Genomic DNA, 19,116 nt, shown 5'->3' with positions numbered 1-19,116 from the left:
CTCAGTCTCTGTGTGGGCCCTTTATCTGGGTCTCCGTCTCTGTGCGGGCCCTGTATCTGGGTCTCAGTCTCTGTGCGGGCCCTGTATCTGGGTCTGAGTCACTGTGTGTGCCCTGTATCTGGGTCTCAGTCTCTGTGTGTGCCCTGTATCTGGGTCTCAGTCTCTGTGCGGGCCCTGTATCTGAGTCTGAGTCACTGTGTGTGCCCTGTATCTGGGTCTCAGTCTCTGTGCGGGCCCTGTATCTGGGTCTCAGTCTCTGTGCGGGCCCTGTATCTGGGTCTGAGTCACTGTGTGTGCCCTGTATCTGGGTCTCAGTCTCTGTGCGGGCCCTGTATCTGGGTCTCAGTCTCTGTGTGGGCCCTGTATCTATGTTTCAGTCCCTGTGCTGGCCCTCTGTTGGGCCTATGCATATCACTTCGGGTTAGCATTATTTTTGTCTTTCTGTGGTTCTGTATTGTTGCTGCCGTGAATCTCTCTTTATCCTCTTTAATTTTCAGATATTCACTCCTCTGTAATCTGTTTCAGGGTCACCCTGGCCTCATTGGATTAATTGGACCTCCTGGAGAGCAAGGCGAGAAGGGAGATCGAGGGCTTCCTGGTCCACATGGAACAGAAGGACTTAAAGGCGACAATGTAATTGGTCACATTCTTCACGATTTAAAAGAGAGTACCAGCTTCCTGCAGTGTTTGAGTATTGCTGTTCAACACAGTACCACAGTGTTTGAGTATCAGTGTTTAACACAGTGCCACAGTGTTTGAGTATCAGTGTTTAACACAGTGTTTGAGTATTGGTGTTTAACACAGTACCACAGTGTTTGAGTATTGGTGTTTAACACAGTACCACAGTGTTTGAGTATCAGTGTTTAACACAGTGCCACAGTGTTTGAGTATCAGTGTTTAACACAGTGTTTGAGTATTGGTGTTTAACACAGTACCACAGTGTTTGAGTATTGGTGTTTAACACAGTACCACAGTGTTTGAGTATCAGTGTTTAACACAGTGCCACAGTGTTTGAGTATCGGTGTTTAACACAGTACCACCGAGTTTGAGTATTGGTGTTTAACACAGTACCACAGTGTTTGAGTATTGGTGTTTAACACAGTATCGCAGTGTTTGAGTATCAGTGTTTAATACAATACCACAGTGTTTGAGTATCGGTGTTTAACACAGTACCACAGTGTTTGAGTATTGGTGTTCAACACAGTACCACAGTGTTTGAGTATTGGTGTTTAACACAGTACCACAGAGTTTGAGTATCAGTGTTTAACACAGTACCACAGTGTTTGAGTATCAGTGTTTAACACAGTACCACAGTGTTTGAGTATCAGTGTTATACACAGTACCATAGTGTTTGAGTATTGGTGTTTAACACAGTACCGCAGTGTTTGAGTATCAGTGTTTAATACAATACCACAGTGTTTGAGTATCGGTGTTTAACACAGAGCGATAACCCGGTGCAGTTGGATTGGCTTATAACAAGAATAAGCATTTTTAATCAGAGCGCTAGTCCACCATATTATGTTTACACTGGGTTGCTGGATTTAATTTGTATAACTGATTGATCTCAGAGCAAAGCAGATATCGCACTTGTATTAAATCACATATTGGTGTATTTACAGCAGTTTGACCTATACTAGTACTTGCACAACAGTGGCGCAGTGGTTAGCACCGCAGCCTCACAGCTCCAGCGACCCAGGTTCAATTCTGGGTACTGCCTGTGCGGAGTTTGCAAGTTCTCCCTGTGACGGTGTGGGTTTTTGCCGGGTGCTCCGGTTTCCTCCCACAGCCAAAGACTTGCAGGTTGATAGGTAAATTGGCCATTATAAATTGCCCCTAGTATAGGTAGGTGGTAGGGGAATTGAGGGAAGGTGAGGTTGTGGTGGGAATATGGGATTAGTGTAGGAGTGGTATAAATGGGTGGTTGATGGTCAGCACAGACTCGGTGGGGCGAAGGGCCTGTTTCAGTGCTGTATCTCTAAATAAAATAAATACATAAAAATAAATCTCAGTACATGTCTCCTCATAGCAGCCAGTGTGTGTTCCAAGCTGTGTCTTTTTAGTTTCAAGTTTACTCTGCAGCTCCACCTGTAAGCTTAAGCAATCAAACACAGTGAACACAGATAAGTGGACAGACTGATACAATCAAACCCTGATCAATCAAACACTACGCAACACCCGCAAGTAAACCAAGTTTAACTCAAAATGACTTTACAAATTATACTGAATCATTTGCTAGATATATTGGGATATGTAGTTGGTTTCTGAATAAATTAAAAATATATAAATATTTATTCAGAACCTTCTAAAAGGTACCTTCTTGTGTTCTTGTGCCCAGAAGAACCAGCGTAATTTTTGCAGTCTCTTCAAAGGCCCACAAAGGGGCACCATTAGCAGAAGCTCATTGCGGTGATTAATTTGGCCAAGGGGAGGGCAGGGCCAGTTTTGTGGGCGGGGCCTGATTCCTGCGCCATATTCTTTTAGAACTAGCCCAAAGTATTGCAGAAACTCAAGTGGCGCTGGACGTAATTGGCGCTGAAACTTCCACAATCTTGTGCCGGTTCTGCCGATTTTTGGGCGAATTACGCTGAAAAATGCAGCAGAACGGAACAAGAATGATACCCCTGGGTGTTCGACATTGCCCTGTTAGACTATTTGCAGTGTCTCACTCTTAATATTATGATGGCACACAGTTACAGTGGCGTGCAGTTACGGTGTTGCGCTGTCAGTCTAACATTGTAACAGTGTAATGCGATCAGTGTTACGCGATACAAGTGCTATACTATTACTGTACTCATTGCAGCATTAAACTATTGCAGTGCTAAGAGTTTTATAGTGATGGCTGTTACAATGAAAAATGGTGTTAGACAAGTTTGATACTTGTATAGACAGGCTGGTTGCAGAAGATATTTAGAGAAATGGAAAGGGAAGGAAGGCGCAGAGAATGTGGGAAAAGCAGAACAAAAAGGAAAGCTACACTGGAAGAAAGGAAAGGTACGTTAGAGGCAGAGTAAGGGGTTTGCACGGAGAGCGAGGGGTTCACACGGATAGCGAGGGGTTCACACGGATAGCGAGGGGTTCACACGGATAGCGAGGGGTTCACACGGATAGCGGGGGGTTCACACGGAGTGCGGGGGGTACATACGGAGAGCGGGGGGTACACACGGAGAGCGGGGGTACACACGGAGAGCGAGGGGTACACACGGAGAGCGGGGGGTTCACACGGAGAGCGACGGGTTCACACGGAGAGTGAGAGAGATTGGGAAAGATTCAGACAGGTCAATTCAGGGATGACAATGAGGCAACAGCTTAGGAAGGAAAGAGAGAGACAGACAGACAGTGAAGGACACCAAATGCAGGAAGACGGGAGAGTGGGTGAGAATAGAAACTGAGAGACGAGAAATATTTTCCGTGACACTATCACCCCCACTGGGGATGCCTCAGTTACTGTAAAGGGGTGTGTCTGTGTACAAAGAATTTCCTCGGTGCTCAGTTCCGTGTTTAGTTTTCACATCATGTTCTCTTTGGCCCTAGGGTGTTCCAGGTGCGAGTGGTCCCTTGGGTCCTTCTGGTCCTCCTGGTTTACCGGTAAGCTTCGTTACTGCTCAAGGATGGTGGTATTTAACAGCAGTGAGCTCCAGAGCATCATCAAACCTGGAAATAACTTAACCCGAGCAAAAGGTGTGCCCCAGGCCTAGCTCCTTGACTGGGGAGACTCAAGTACACAATGGGTCTATTACAACACCAACTCCTGGTGTCCGGCAGAGTGGGCCCTTTGCTGCAAGAGGAAGGTTTGATTGGAGAAGAAGGAGATTGGGAAGGACGTGTCTGTCCGTGACACTGGAATAACATTTACACTCCTCGGAGACTCAACTTCCCCTCCCCCACTCTGCTCCCTATCCCAGACTGGGTGTTTTCAGTGATTAACTTGCCAAGACTGAGATCAGTAGTTCTTTGGGCAGTGAGGCGATCAAGGGATGTAGGGGAGATTGGGCGGGAAAGTGATGGTGTTGAATGGAGGAGCAGGCTCAATTGGCCATATGATCCACTCCTGCTCCTATTTCCTATGTTCAGTTTCATTGCTTGAGAGGGAAATGTCGATTGCAATGGTGTTGATGGTGCTGAGGCTGCTCCCGGCAACAATTCCAGAGTCAGGACAGATGCAAGAAATTGGTGGGCAGGAAATGTCAGCTGACCTGTCAACCGCACCCCAAACTCAGGATGGTCGGAGCATCATCACTAAACACTAAAGCCCCCACTCAACCCCAGCACCCTCCACGCCCCCAGCAACAACCCCCACAGCCAAGTAATCTCCTGAAAGAGGCAAAAAAATCAGAGCAAACCCAGAGCCAATAAGGGGGGAAAAAAATAGTCTAGCAGATTTATCTCCGGCCCTTTCAGATGATCAAAACCCATCCAAAAGATCACATGGACTAACTGTTATCTATAAAAGTACTTGGCTTCCCTATGATGTGCTGTCTGCCTCAGACCAAGACTCCATCCCACTGTTGTTAGAGACACACAGAGAGGCACTGCCCACTGTGCCAATTGGCAACGCATTGCAAATGCAATCAGTTTCTTGGGCAGGTTAACATGCTCAAACTTAAATCACACACCAACTGAATTTTACCCAGTGACCATATCTAAGAGGGGATGGGAGTTCTGGCTGGTGGTTCATCAGTTGGTGACGTCAGTATATATCCAAGCAATTGGTCCATGTTTATAGATCCTGACATAAGCGTGAGATTCTCCTGTTTGTGCCCCATTCCCCTATATCCCCTTTACCCTGTTTTTTTTAATTCATTCCTGGGATGTGGGCATCGCTGGCTAGGCAGCATTTATTGCCCATCCCTAATTTCCCTTGAGAAGGTGGTGGTGAACTGCCTTCTTGAACCGCTGCAGTCCATGTGGGGTCGGTACACCCACAGTGCTGTTAGGAAGGGAGTTCCAGGATTTTGACCCAGCGACAGTGAAGGAACGGTGATATAGTTCCAAGTCAGGATGGTGTGTGACTTGGACGGGAACTTGCAGGTGGTGGTGTTCCCATGCATTTGCTGCCCTTGTCCTTCTAGTTGGTAGAGGTCGAGGGTTTGGAAGGTGCTGTCTAAGGAGCCTTGGTGCATTGCTGCAGTGCATCTTGTAGATGGTACACACTGCTGCCACTGTGCGTCGGTGGTGGAGGGAGTGAATGTTTAAGGTAGTGCATGGGGTGCTGATCAAGCGGGCTGCTTTCTCCCGGATGGTAATCCGATTTCCACAGGAACAGGAAAGATGGCCGTGAGGAAGTGCCCATACATTGATTTCCCCTTACCTCTTTGTAAATATTTTTACCTGGAGAAGCACAACATTGACAAAAATGATTTTTCTAGGGGTTTCTTATTGGCAATTAACAAACGTGCAAGTTCGGTAGATAATCAGCACTCAAAAGGACTAATGTTTCATTTCAGTGATATGTGCCAGTGGTAAAACACTGGCTTTGGTCGTTTTTTTTTAATATTGCGATTCACTGCTGTGGTGACTAGTTTACTTTGAACATGCTGCCTTTTTCTGTGAATCTGTTTGTACATGATCAAGTCAAGAAGCCGAATTTGTGTGAACTTCACCTTTTCAATTGCTCTAAATTTTAATCCTACTTTCTACTTTCGAGGCATCAGTGTTTCTAAATAGCGGTGCCTCATAAAAGAGAAACCCAGAGTATTTTGTGTCAAGTACCTACATTCCCCATGTGCTGTCTCACTATGATGTGGAAGTCATGGAGATTCCCTGGTTGATACTGGACTTCCCTCAGCCAATGCTGCTTGCACCCTTTAAAGTGTGTGACTGCTGATAAGAAGATACGCAAGGGTTCAGTGCACTCTTCCTAACATTGTGTTTCCCTTTTCCTCCTTGTTTTCCAGGGTCACCCTGGTCCTAAAGGTTCGAAAGGTTCTAGGGTGAGTCAACCCTCTTTGCAAATATGTTCTGAGCCACTCGTTGAAAGTAAAATTGCAGTCGCAGATGTAGAGGGCACAAATGTCTTGTCTGGGGCGAAATGTCGGAAGGTTGTTTGCCTCCATGGAATATGAGACTCACAGGAGAAAGTCTTTGGGGGAAAAAAAAGCATGGATGAATGAGAATGTCTGCAAAATCTCCCATAGCACTATTTCTAAAAAGAGTTGTGGCATTCTCCCCGGTGTCCTGGGGCCACTAGTTACCCTCAACCGATATCACTAAAACAAATGATAGGGTCATTATCACATTGATGCTAGTGCGATCTTGCTATGCACAAATTGGCTGTCGTATTTCCTACATTAACAACAATGACTACACTTCATGAGTTCTCCATTGGTTGCAAACTGCTGAGGTTGTGAAAGGTACAAATTAAATGCACGTTCCTTCATTAGAAGACAGTGTAGAAGACACTGGTCTTTTAAGGTAAGGGGCAGGAGTTTAGAAACATTTTTTCACCCAGAGAATGGCTGGAATCTGGAACACACTGCCTGAAGGGGTGGTAGAGGCAGGAACCCCAACAGTTAAGAAGTATTTAGATGAGCACTTGAAATGCCATAACATACAAGGCTATGGGCCAAGTGCTGGAATAATGGGATTAGAATAGATAGGTGCTTGATGGCCGGCCCGGACACGATGGGCAGAAGGGCCTGTTTCTGTGCTGTAAAACTCTATGACTCTATGACTAGTTCAGTCTCAGCTGTAGAATTGTGTCCAATTCTAGGCACCACACTTTGGGAAGGATGTGAAGGTGTTAGAGAGGGTGCAGAAAAGATTCACGAGAATGGTTTCAGGAATGAGGAATTTCAGTTATGAAGATAGATTGGAGAAGTTAGGACTGTTTACCTTGGAGAAGAGAAGGCTGAGAGGTGATTTGATAGAGGTATTGAAAATCATGAGGGGTCTGGACAGAGTAGATAGAGAGAAACTGTTCCCACTCGTGAAAGGATCGAGAATGAGAGGGCACAGATTTACAATAATTGGCAAAAGGCTAAAGTGTAGCTCCAGAGTTATATTGGAGTAACTGGGAACTTGCAGCTGGGGGAGGCCAGCCCTGCAGGGTGGAGCGAGGGAGAGGATGAGTGTCTCATCGCCTGATGGTCACGTCATGGGCAGGCAGAGCAGGAACCTGACCTGCTGAGTTACACGGCCACTTCTCAGAGTGATGTCCCGCTTTGTATCCACGCAGCCATGCTGACCGTCGCCTCAGCCTTGGCCTCAGTTTGGGCGAGGGTAACTTGACACTGGTGGGACCCGCCCTCCCCGGGTTGAGATGGGTTTCCGGGCAAGCTGCCAAGCGACTCCCTCTGCGGAGGAATATCAGTGCCAGGACTGTGGCTTGAGGTTTCCCACGATATCTGACCGTCTTGGGATCCGGTTCCTGCAGGGGTTTCCTCCAATCTCCCGCTGTTTCTTCAGGCTTTCCATCAGGATCACTCTGGGGGGAGATTTCCCCCGGGCACTGGCGGTGGGGGGGGGCGTGTACCAGTGCTGCTTGTTTCTGGAGGGGCATGTGTGATATTTGCAGCATGTTTGTGTGAAACTCTGTCAGCTGGCTTGACACCTTGGTTGAAATGGGGCTCAGAGGCATTTCAGGTGCAAGCGTTGACCAACTCAGACAGCACTTCAGCCCTATCACTGAAGAGCAATATTGGATGGCCAGGAGACGCGTATTGAAGGGAGAGGGACCCAACAGTCTCGTGTGTGTTTATTTTCTGCAAACTCTGAGCTTCTCAATTCAGGGCTCGTGAGCATCCCTGATTGCTTTCACTCCACCATTGGCCCTAAACTCCAGAAATCCCATCCTATACCTCTCTATCTGCCTCCCCTACCTCTCTCTACTCCTCCCCTACCTCTCTCTACTCCTTCCCTACCTCTCTCTACTCCTCCCCTACCTCTCTCTACTCCTCCCCTACCTCTCTCTACTCCTTCCCTACCTCTCTCTCCTCCTCCCCTACCTCTCTCTACTCCTTCCCTACCTCTCTCTACTCCTCCCCTACCTCTCTCTACTCCTCCCCTACCTCTCTCTCCTCCTCCCCTACCTCTCTCTCCTCCTCCCCTACCTCTCTCTCCTCCTCCCCTACCTCTCTCTCCGCCTGCCTACCTCTCTCTCCGCCTCCCTACCTCTCTCCCCGCCTCCCTATCTCTCTCTCTCTTCCTACTTCACTCTCTTCCAACCTCTCTGTCTGCCTCTCGACCTCTCCTCCTATCTCTCTCTCTGCCTTTCTACTGCTTTCTCTGCCTCTCTACCTCTCTCTCCATCTCTTTACCTCTCTCTCCTCCTCTCTAGCTGTCCCTCCACCTCTCTACCGCTCTTTCCTCCTCCCTTTCCTCTTCTCTACCGCTCTTTCCTCCTCCTTTTCCTCCTCTCTACCGCTCTTTCCTCCTCTCCACCACTCTCTCCTCCTCCCTACCACTCTCTCCTCCTCTCTACCACTCTCTCCTCCTCCCTATCACTCTTTCCTCCTCTCCACCACTCTCTCCTCCTCCCTACCACTCTCTCCTCCTCTCTACCACTCTCTCCTCCTCCCTATCACTCTTTCCGCCTCTCTCCTCCTCTCTACCACTCTCTTCTCTTCCTCTCTACCGCTCTCTTCTCTTTCTCTCTACCTCTCCCTCCGCCTCGCTCCCTCTCCCTCCACTTCTCTCTTCTTTACCTCTCTCTGCCTCTCTACCTCTTTCTCTCTCCGCCTCTCTACCTCTTTCCTCCTTTAAGACACTCCTTAAAACCTACCTCTTTGACCAAGCTTTTGGTCATCTGACCTAATATCTTTTCATGTGGCTTGGTCTCAAAGTTTGTATGATAATTGCTCCTGTGAAGCATCTCGGGATGTTTTATTATATTATGGGTGCTAAAGAAGTACAAGTTGTTGTTGTATTTAACTGTATCTTCTCTCTGTTTGCTGCAGGGTCCTGCTGGTCCTAAAGGCATGCGAGGGGTTACCGGTCCTCCTGGTGTTCCTGTAAGTTGTTCTTATGATCTCTGCACACTTTGCTGTAGTAGATAGGTGCGGCACTGAGATAGTCTGGAGAGAGACCCATTCTTTGATCTCTTGAACCATCGGCTGTCAGGTTGGCTGCTTGTCTTTGCTGCATTGTACCCTCCAATTAATCAATCCGCTCCTCGTCTGGGGCTCCAGGGAACATAAATCTTGAGTTTGCACATACTTTTCTGTGGTAGAAGGGAGACTGGCACTGGTTGGTACAGTGGGTGAGACACGGTCCAGTCAACTCTTGATTCAGCATTCTAATCTAGGGCAGACTGATGCAATGGGAATCTCCTTCCAGAGACCAGACATGATCCCCAGGCTGTCTCACTCAGAGGCCACAAAGCTGCCTGATCGTAAGAAGAGATATTACACTGATGTAGTTAAAAAGAAGCTGCACAAACTTGACTGGAACAGTGTAGAGGGAGCTTTACTCTGTATCTAACTCGTGCTGTACCTGTCCTGGGAGTGTTGGATGGGACAGTGTAGAGGGAGCTAGTTATGTTTTCAGCTCTGTGTTACAGAAACAGCTTAAAGTATTGGGTATCAAAGGCAGGAAGCTCCCTTGAAGCGGGGAACTTTGCTGGGATTGCAGGGGAGCTGATAAACCCTCCAATTCCATTTGTGCTTGGACGCTGTGGGGCCGCTCCTCAGCGATATGGAGGGACATGTCCGAACTCCACATGTCTCTGCTGCCCATGTTGATGTCTCTTCGCCTTCTCGTCTTTCTAGGGTCCTCCAGGTGAAGTCATTCAACCACTGCCCATCCAGAGGCGCAAGAAAAGCAAGCGATCCGTGTTCATCGATGGAAGCGAGATCGTGCCGGACGAGCGGATGATGGGAGACGAGATCCTCGACTACGCTGATGGCATGGAAGAAATATTCGGATCTCTGAACTCACTGAAAGTGGAGATTGAACAGATGAGGCATCCGATCGGAACAAAGGAAAATCCAGCACGCACCTGCAGGGACCTGCAGCTCTGTCATGAAGACTACACGGATGGTGAGTCTCCATAGGGTATTAACCCTTACTGACCCACTGGTTGTGCAGTCTCTGTGGGATATTAAACCTTACTAACAGTATGGCCCCCTCCTTCTGACCATGCAGCACTCCTTCAGCACTGACCCTCTGACAGTGCAGCACTCCCTCAGTACTGACCCTCCGACAGTGCAGCACTCCCTTGACATCAAGGCAGCATTTGGCCAAGTATAGCGTCAAGGAGCCCGAGCAAAATCGAGTCAATGGCAATCGGGGAAAACTCTCCGCTGGTTGGAGTCATACCTAGCACAAAGGAAGGTTGTGGTTGTTGGAGGTCAATCATCTGAGCTCCAGGACATCACTGCAGGAGTTCCTCAAGGTAGTGTCCTCGGTCCAACCATCTTCAGCTGCTTCATCAATGACCTTCCCTCCATCACAAGGTCAGAAGTGGGGATGTTCGCTGATGATTGCACAATGTTCAGCACCATTCGCAACTCCTCAGATACTGGAACAGTCCATGTAAAAATACAGCAAGACCTGGACAATATCCAGGCTTGGGCTGATAAGTGGCAAATAACATTCGCGCCACACAAGTGCCAGGCAATGACCATCTCCAACAAGAAAGAATCTAACCATCTCCCCTGAACATTCAATGGCATTACCATCGCTGAATCCCCCACTATCAACATCCTGGGGGTTACCATTGACCAGAAACTGAACTGGAGTAGCCAGATAAATACTGTGGCTACAAGAGCAGGTCAGAGGTTAGGAATTCTGCAGCGAGTAACTCACCTCCTGACTCCCCAAAGCCTGTCCACCATCTACAAGGCACAAGTCAGGAGTGTGATGGAATACTGTCCACTTGCCTGGATGGGTGCAGCTCCAACAACACTCAAGAAGCTCGACACCATCCAGGACAAAGCAGCCTGCTACAAACATTCACTCCCTCCACCACAGACGCACAGTGGCAGCAGTGTGTACCATCTACAAGATGGACTGCAGCAACAGACCAAGGCTCCTTAGACAGCACCTTCCAAACCAGCGACCTCTACCAACTAGTAGGATAAGGGCAGCAAATGAATGGGAACACCACCACCTGCAAGTTCCCCTCCAAGTCACACACCATCCTGACTTGGAACTATATCGCCGTTCCTTCACTGTCACTGGGTCAAAATCCTGGAACTCTCTTCCTAACAGCTCTATGGGCGTACCTACCCCACATGGACTGCAGTGGTTCAAGAAGGCAGCTCACCACCACCTTCTCAAGGGAAATTAGGGATGGGCAACAAATGCTGGCCTGGCCAAAGACACCCACATTCCATGAATGAAAATTTAAAAAAACTCCTTCAGTACTGACCCTCCCACAGTACAGCACTATCTCAGTACTGACCCTCCGACAGTGCAGCACTCCCTCAGTACTGACCCTCCCACAGTGCAGCACTCCCTCAGTACTGACCCTCCCACAGTGCAGCACTATCTCAGTACTGACCCTCCGACAGTGCAGCACTCCCTCAGTACTGACCCTCCCACAGTACAGCACTATCTCAGTACTGACCCTCCGACAGTGCAGCACTCCCTCAGTACTGACCCTCCCACAGTACAGCACTATCTCAGTACTGACCCTCCCACAGTGCAGCACTCCCTCAGTACTGACCCTCCCACAGTACAGCACTATCTCAGTACTGACCCTCCGACAGTGCAGCACTCCCTCAGTACTGACCCTCCCACAGTACAGCACTATCTCAGTACTGACCCTCCCACAGTGCAGCACTCCCTCAGTACTGACCCTCCCACAGTGCAGCACTATCTCAGTACTGACCCTCCCACAGTGCAGCACTCCCTCAGTACTGACCCTCCCACAGTACAGCACTATCTCAGTACTGACCCTCCGACAGTGCAGCACTCCCTCAGTACTGACCCTCCCACCGTGCAGCACTCCCTCAGTACTGACCCTCCCACAGTACAGCACTATCTCAGTACTGACCCTCCCACAGTGCAGCACTCCCTCAGTACTGACCCTCCCACAGTGCAGCACTATCTCAGTACTGACCCTCCCACAGTGCAGCACTCCCTCAGTACTGACCCTCCCACAGTACAGCACTATCTCAGTACTGACCCTCCGACAGTGCAGCACTCCCTCAGTACTGACCCTCCCACAGTACAGCACTATCTCAGTACTGACCCTCCGACAGTGCAGCACTCCCTCAGCACTGACCCTCCCACAGTGCAGCACTCCCTCAGTACTGACCCTCCCACAGTACAGCACTATCTCAGTACTGACCCTCCCACAGTGCAGCACTCCCTCAGTACTGACCCTCCCACAGTACAGCACTATCTCAGTACTGACCCTCCGACAGTGCAGCACTCCCTCAGTACTGACCCTCTGACAGTGCAGCACTCCCTCAGTACTGACCCTCTGACAGTGCAGCACTCCCTCAGTACTGACCCTCCCACAGTACAGCACTATCTCAGTACTGACCCTCCCACAGTGCAGCACTCTCTGAGTACTGACCCTCTGACAGTGCAGCACTCCCTCACCGGATGATCAGCCTAGCTTATGCACTCAAGCCTCTGGACTGGGACTCGGAGATGAGAGTGTTACCTACTCAGTGAGCAATCGGACATGTGTGCATTGACACATTGAGAAGTAAGCACGCAGCCCAACATTCACAACCTGCTGAATCGCAGTTCGATACAGATTAATGTGAAGCATTTCGTGCCTCACTTTGATGAAATATCAACCCTCACAGCTGAAACATCAACCAGTCCAGTGTCTGTGCTCAGCTGGCACAGCTCCACTGAGGGGGTGTTCAGGAGACTTCAAGCTGACTTTCCACTCTTGATCGCCACCCCGCGACCCCGTGATCCCCTGTGACCCAGTGATCTCCGCGACCCAGCATCTCTCACTGACAAGATCAGACTGGGTCGTGGTGCCTTCGAGAGGCGAATAGCCCAGATATGCTGGCCAGCCAGCATCTCCCATAAAGATTATGGCAGGGAGGGTTACCACTCCCTGGATGGGGGGGAAGCACTTCACTAAGAGTCAAAGCTTTCAGCAAAAAACAATAACTGAGGTGGGTGGGGGGGGGCGGCTTCTGCTGTGCGGCTCCGATTTGTTAAAGTTTGTCTGTCTGCTTAGTTAGATCCCATTTGAAGAAGGCAGGAGATGCACAGACTGTCCTGGCCAACATTCCCCCCTCATCCCACATCAGCTAAAACTGATTCACTGACCACTAAACTCTTTATCTGTTTTGTGGGATCTTGCTGTGCGTAACATGGCTAGCAGGCCTTTCCATTCGCGCTAATGTACTTTACCTCTGTATACTTGCAGGTTCTTCTCACCTTTAATTCTGGCTGGTTTAGGCTGAGTATTTTAGTGTTCCGGCATTCTTTGCTTGACTGTGGTTTTGACCCCATGCTCTCCCTCCCCCATCAGGTGAATATTGGATTGACCCGAACCAGGGCTGCTCTGCAGATTCCTTCAAGGTTTACTGTAACTTCACAGCAGGTGGAGAGACCTGCATCTTCCCAGACAAGAAATCCGAAGGGGTGAGTGGAAACTCCGCAGCTCCCAGGTCTGACCTCATCCATTCCCGCACACCCTCTCCTGAGCACGCGCGCATACACCCACACCCACTCCCTCCGCCTCGCTCCCATCTCCGCCTCGCTCCCATCTCCGCCTCGCTCCCATCTCCGCCTCGATCCCATCTCCGCCTCGATCCCATCTCCGCCTCACACCCATTGCCTCCTTGCTCCCTTTGCCTCGCAGCCTGAACCTCACTCCGTCCCCCCAGCTCCATCTCGTTTCCCTCCACCTCTGCCACCCAGACCCTGTCTCCCGACCCCCCCCATGGGGAATACTGGGCTGAGGTAGGGAAAACTTGGAAGTATATGGGGAAGTAGGGAATTCTTGTTTTGAGGGGAACGCTCTCTGCAGGGGGCAGTGGGGAGTTCAGGCGAGAGGGGCAGTGGGTAATTCAGACTGGGAGGGCAGTGGGTAATTCAGACTGGTAGGGCAGTGGATAATTCAGGCTGGGGGGGCAGTGGGTAATTCAGGCTGGGGGGGCAGTGGGTAATTCAGGCTGGGGGGGCAGTGGGTAATTCAGGCTGGGGGGGCAGTGGGTAATTCAGGCTGGGGAGGCAGTGGGTAATTCAGACTGGGGAGGCAGTGAGTAATTCAGGCTGGGGGGGCAGTGGGTAATTCAGGCTGGAGAGGCAGTGAGTAATTCAGACTGGGGGGGCAGTGGGTAATTCAGACTGGGGGGCAGTGGGTAATTCAGGCTGGACGGGCAGTGGGTAATTCAGACTGGGGTGGCAGTGAGTAATTCAGACTGGGGGGGCAGTGGGTAATTCAGACTGGTCGGGCAGTGGGTAATTCAGGCTGGTCGGGCAGTGGGTAATTCAGGCTGGGGGAGGCAGTGGGTAATTCAGGCTGGACGGGCAGTGGGTAATTCAGGCTGGGGGGACAGTGGGTAATTCAGGCTGGACGGGCAGTGGGTAATTCAGACTGGGGAGGCAGTGGGTAATTCAGGCTGGAGGGGCAGTGAGTAATTCAGGCTGGACGGGCAGTGGGTAATTCAGACTGGGGAGGCAGTGGGTAATTCAGGCTGGGGGGGTAGTGAGTAATTCAGACTGGGGGGGCAGTGGGTAATTCAGGCTGGACGGGCAGTGGGTAATTCAGACTGGGGGGCAGTGAGTAGTTCAGACTGGGGGGGCAGTGGGTAATTCAGGCTGGACGGGCAGTGGGTAATTCAGGCTGGGGGAGGCAGTGGGTAATTCAGGCTGGGGGGGCAGTGGGTAATTCAGGCTGGGGGGGGCAGTGGGTAATTCAGACTGGGGGGGGCAGTGGGTAATTCAGACTGGGGGGGGCAGTGGGTAATTCAGACTGGGGAGGCAGTGGGTAATTCAGGCTGGGGGGGGGCAGTGGGTAATTCAGGCTGGGGGGGGCAGTGCGTAATTCAGACTGGGGGGGCAGTGGGTAATTCAGACTGGGGGGGGCAGTGGGTAATTCCGACTGGGGGGGGGCAGTGGGTAACTTCAGACTGGGGGGGAAGTGGGTAATTTTGGCTGGGATTTTGGAATATTGGGCGGGGAATTCTGACCGGCGGGTGGGGAACTCCCCTCCTTACACTGTTGGTTCTGATTGTGATGGAGTGTTTGAAAGACAGTTCAGACTGTGTCACATTGTGATTGTGATCTTCAGGTGAAGATATCGTCCTGGAACAATGAGTATCCCGGAGCCTGGTTCAGCGAGTTCAAACGGGGGGCACAGGTAAGGAACGGCAGCTCCGTGGGGCAAGAGGGGCGGGAGAGTGGGACAGAGTGCTGAGCTGTCAGTCACACCTGATGTGTATCTGTAAGATAGCAAATGGCTTGTGTCCAGCACACACGCACTTTGTCAGTGTCACACTTTGTCTTTGTCATGTTTACATTGTCACACTGCAGCTGGTAAACTTTACAGCGTCCACTGACTCATGGCGAGCAGCGGCACGAGGAAGGGAGGCGGTGGGGGGGTAGTCTACATAGTGTGTGTCCTGAGACAGTCTGTCACAGAAAACACCAAGACACAAGCATTTTAAAATGATATATATAAACACAAAACACACAAAGATATATATACACACGCACACATGTGCAGCCACACGCGTGTGCATGTATATTCATGTGTATGTACATATGGTCGTCTTCAACAACTGGCCTAAATTTCCCAAGGCTGTTCACAGGAGCATAACCAGAAACAATGTGACACCGAGTGTCACAGCCATATTAGGACTGGTGACCAAACACTTGATTGAAGAGGCAAGTGTGAAGGAACGTCTTAAAGAAGATGAAATCAGTGGTTAGGGAATTGAGTTTGTGGCGGGCTACATACATACATACATATGTGTATGTATGGATATGTATGTTTGTGTGTGCATGTAAGTTTATCACTGGGTCTATGTCTGTGTGTGTGTGCTTGTATCTCTGTGTGTGCGCATGTGTTTGTATGCATGTGTACAGCACTTGGTGTGTGTGTGTGTGTGTGTGTGTGTCTATATATCACTGGGCCTGTCTCTGTGTGTATCTGTGTCTAACAGGCATCTGGGTGAGGTAGTTGAGAACACACCAAAAAAAAACACACACAAGAAAGCGTTAATCTCCAGGAGGGAAGACACAAATAAAATCAATACCCAAGGTTATTATTTTACTGAATGATCAACGTTCAGTCCTGCTGCCCCACTTTCCTATTTTATCTGTTTCATTACTTCTCCGAGACCTGTTGAAATCTAACTTCAGTTTCACTCATTTTCTAACTGATGCACTCAATTGTAAACATATTCCCTTCATTGTTTTAATTCATGGGATGTGGGCATCACTGGCTAGGCCAGCGTTTATTGCCCCATCTCTAATTGCCCTTGAGAAGGTGGTGGTGAGCTGCCTTCTTGAATAAGACTGAGTGGCTTGCTAGGCCATTTCAGAGGGCAGTTAAGAGTCAACCAAATTGCTGTGGGTCTGGAGTCACATGTAGGCCAGTTTGGGTAAGGACAGCAGATTTTGTTCCCTAAAGGATATTAATGAACCAGATGGGTTTTTACAATAATCCAGTAGTTCCGCAATCAAAACCAGATTTTTATTCCAGATTTATTTAATTGAATTTAAATTCCCCAGCCACTGTAGTGATGGGATTTAAACTTAGATTGCTAGATTATTCGTCCAGGCTTCCAGGTCCAGTAACATAACCGCTATGCTACCGTACCATTCCGACCTCTGATCATGTCTCACCACTCCTAGAACCAGTACTGAGGGAGTGCTGTAGTGTCTGAGGTGCTGTCTTTCAGATGTGAGATTCAACCGAGGCCCTGTCTTTCTCTCTCTGCTCAGGCCGCTGTTAAAGATTCCATTGGTGTGAGACAAGAATGAGCAGAGAATGTTTAGTCTGTTGGATAACATTCTTCCCTAAATAAATCAGACTATCGTCTCATTGCTGATTGTAGGGTGTGTAAGATAGCTGCTGTGTTTGCCTACTTAACAAGCAACTATGCTTCAAAGGCATTGATTAGACATGAAGGGAGCAATTTTAACCTAACTTGACCATGGGGAAACTGAAGGCATTGTGGGCAGGGAAGCGGGGGGGGGGGCAACACTGTATTTACCCCCTCCCCTAATTTCACCTGATTTATGCTCCGCTGAAGTGTGCATTCCACCCAATCCCATGGGATTCCCGCCTGGTGAGTTAGATGAACATTAACCCCAGAGTGTTTCAGGATGTGAGAAGGTGGTATACAATTGCCAGGTGTCTTGGTGTATGAACAGTGAATGCGTTTCTCTCACCCATTGGTCCAGTGGGAGGCTCCAGACTGTTCATTTTCAATGGGTTTGCTTTCAACCGAGGAGCTTCACACAGTAAAATCACACAGTGAATTCAGGGCCTTTAACCCTCTCCATTGTGGCTTCCGTTTGCCTGTGTCGGAAGTGGGAGAATGTTTTCAAACGTGCTCCGTCCATCTTAATGAGGAGGTCACGCTGGGGTGGATCAACTGTTCTTCTCCTGCCCGTTCATTTTATATGTCTGTATGTTAAAGCCTCGACTCATTAGATTTGCCCGCTCACCTTAGTGCTCTGACACTGGGAAACGTGCTGCTCAGAGTCTGAGCTTGAAACCCACCACTTGTGCCAGCCCTGGCCCAGTGCATAGCTCGCTGACCTCCCTGAGTCAAAAGGTCAGGGGTTCAAGTCCCACTCTAGAAACTTGAACTTGTAATGCAGGCTGACACTCCCAGTGCATTAGCAGGGGAATGCTGTACTGTCATAAGTGCCAGCACTCTCTCGCCTCCGAGTTAGAAGGTTGTGCCGCCTTTCGGATGAGATGTTAAATCAAAGCCCCTTCTGAGGTGGATGTAAAATATCCCTCGACACTGGGGACTTCTGCCTGGTATTCTGGGCAAATATTTATTCCACAATCAGCATCATTGAAGTAGATTATCTGGTCATTTATCATGCTGCTGTTTGAGGGATCTTGCTGTGCACAATTGACATCCTGAGGCAGTGAAAGGCATGATATAAAAGCAAGCTTCGTCTTCCCACCTCTCCTGCAGCTTTCCTATGTGGACTCGGACAGTAACCCCATTGGCGTTGTGCAGATGACCTTCCTGCGACTGCTGAGTGTGGCGGCCCGCCAGAACTTCACCTACCACTGCCACCGCTCAGTCGCATGGTACCACTTGGCAGCCGACAACTACGACAAGGCCATGCGCTTCCTGGGCTCCAACGACGAGGAAATGTCCTTCGATAACAACCCCTACATCAAGGCCATCATGGATGGCTGTGCGGTCAGTCTCAGCGCTTGTCGCTCTCCTAATGTTCTCCGTTTGTCTGTGAATCATACTTAATGGATGTGAGATGAGTCAGGGAAGGTTCTGTCCTGAGTGTGAGCAAAACTGTCCCAAATTCGCCAGCAAACTGACACTGGGAGTGTTTGATGGGGACAGTGTAGAGGGTGATTTACTCTGTATCTAACCCCGTGCTGTACCTGTCCTGGGAGTGTTTGATGGGGACAATGTAGAGGGTGATTTACTCTGTATCTAACCCCGTGCTGTACCTGTCCTGGGAGTGTTTGATGGGGACAGTGTAGAGGGAGCTTTACTCTGTATCTAACCCCGTGCTGTACCTGTCCTGGGAGTGTTTGATGGGGACAATGTAGAGGGTGATTTACTCTGTATCTAACCCCGTGCTGTACCTGTCCTGGGAGTGTTTGATGGGGACAATGTAGAGGGTGATTTACTCTGTATCTAACCCCGTGCTGTACCTGTCCTGGGAGTGTTTGATGGGGACAGTGTCGAGGGAGATTTACTCTGTATCTAACCCCGTTTTTTTGGTTTTTTTTATCTAACCCCGTGCTGTACCTATCCTGGGAGTGTTTGATGGGACAGTGTAGAGGGTGATTTACTCTGTATCTAACCCCGTGCTGTACCTGTCCTGGGAGTGTTTGATGGGGACAATGTAGAGGGTGATTTACTCTGTATCTAACCCCGTGCTGTACCTGTCCTGGGAGTGTTTGATGGGGACAATGTAGAGGGTGATTTACTCTGTATCTAACCCCGTGCTGTACCTGTCCTGGGAGTGTTTGATGGGGACAATGTAGAGGGTGATTTACTCTGTATCTAACCCCGTGCTGTACCTGTCCTG

The 19,116-nt window shown here is 49.6% G+C and overlaps 1 protein-coding gene across 1 annotated transcript in view; it reads left to right on the top strand.

The window, feature by feature from the left end:
- Nucleotides 1-19,116, top strand: part of LOC137345808 (collagen alpha-2(XI) chain-like) — a 730,020-nt gene that overhangs the window by 708,690 nt on the left and 2,214 nt on the right. The window contains exons 61-68 of the mRNA XM_068009057.1: nucleotides 526-633; nucleotides 3,532-3,585; nucleotides 5,895-5,930; nucleotides 8,895-8,948; nucleotides 9,705-9,975; nucleotides 13,388-13,500; nucleotides 15,155-15,223; nucleotides 18,027-18,260. Coding sequence (XP_067865158.1) covers nucleotides 526-633; nucleotides 3,532-3,585; nucleotides 5,895-5,930; nucleotides 8,895-8,948; nucleotides 9,705-9,975; nucleotides 13,388-13,500; nucleotides 15,155-15,223; nucleotides 18,027-18,260 — 939 coding nt within the window. The remainder of the gene's footprint in view (nucleotides 1-525; nucleotides 634-3,531; nucleotides 3,586-5,894; nucleotides 5,931-8,894; nucleotides 8,949-9,704; nucleotides 9,976-13,387; nucleotides 13,501-15,154; nucleotides 15,224-18,026; nucleotides 18,261-19,116) is intronic.

This window comes from Heterodontus francisci, chromosome 29 (assembly GCF_036365525.1).
Source record: "Heterodontus francisci isolate sHetFra1 chromosome 29, sHetFra1.hap1, whole genome shotgun sequence".
In the NCBI taxonomy this organism is placed as follows: Eukaryota; Metazoa; Chordata; class Chondrichthyes; order Heterodontiformes; family Heterodontidae; genus Heterodontus; species Heterodontus francisci.
The sequence above is the reverse complement of the archived record's forward strand: the minus strand, read 5'-3'. Positions and strand labels throughout refer to the sequence as shown.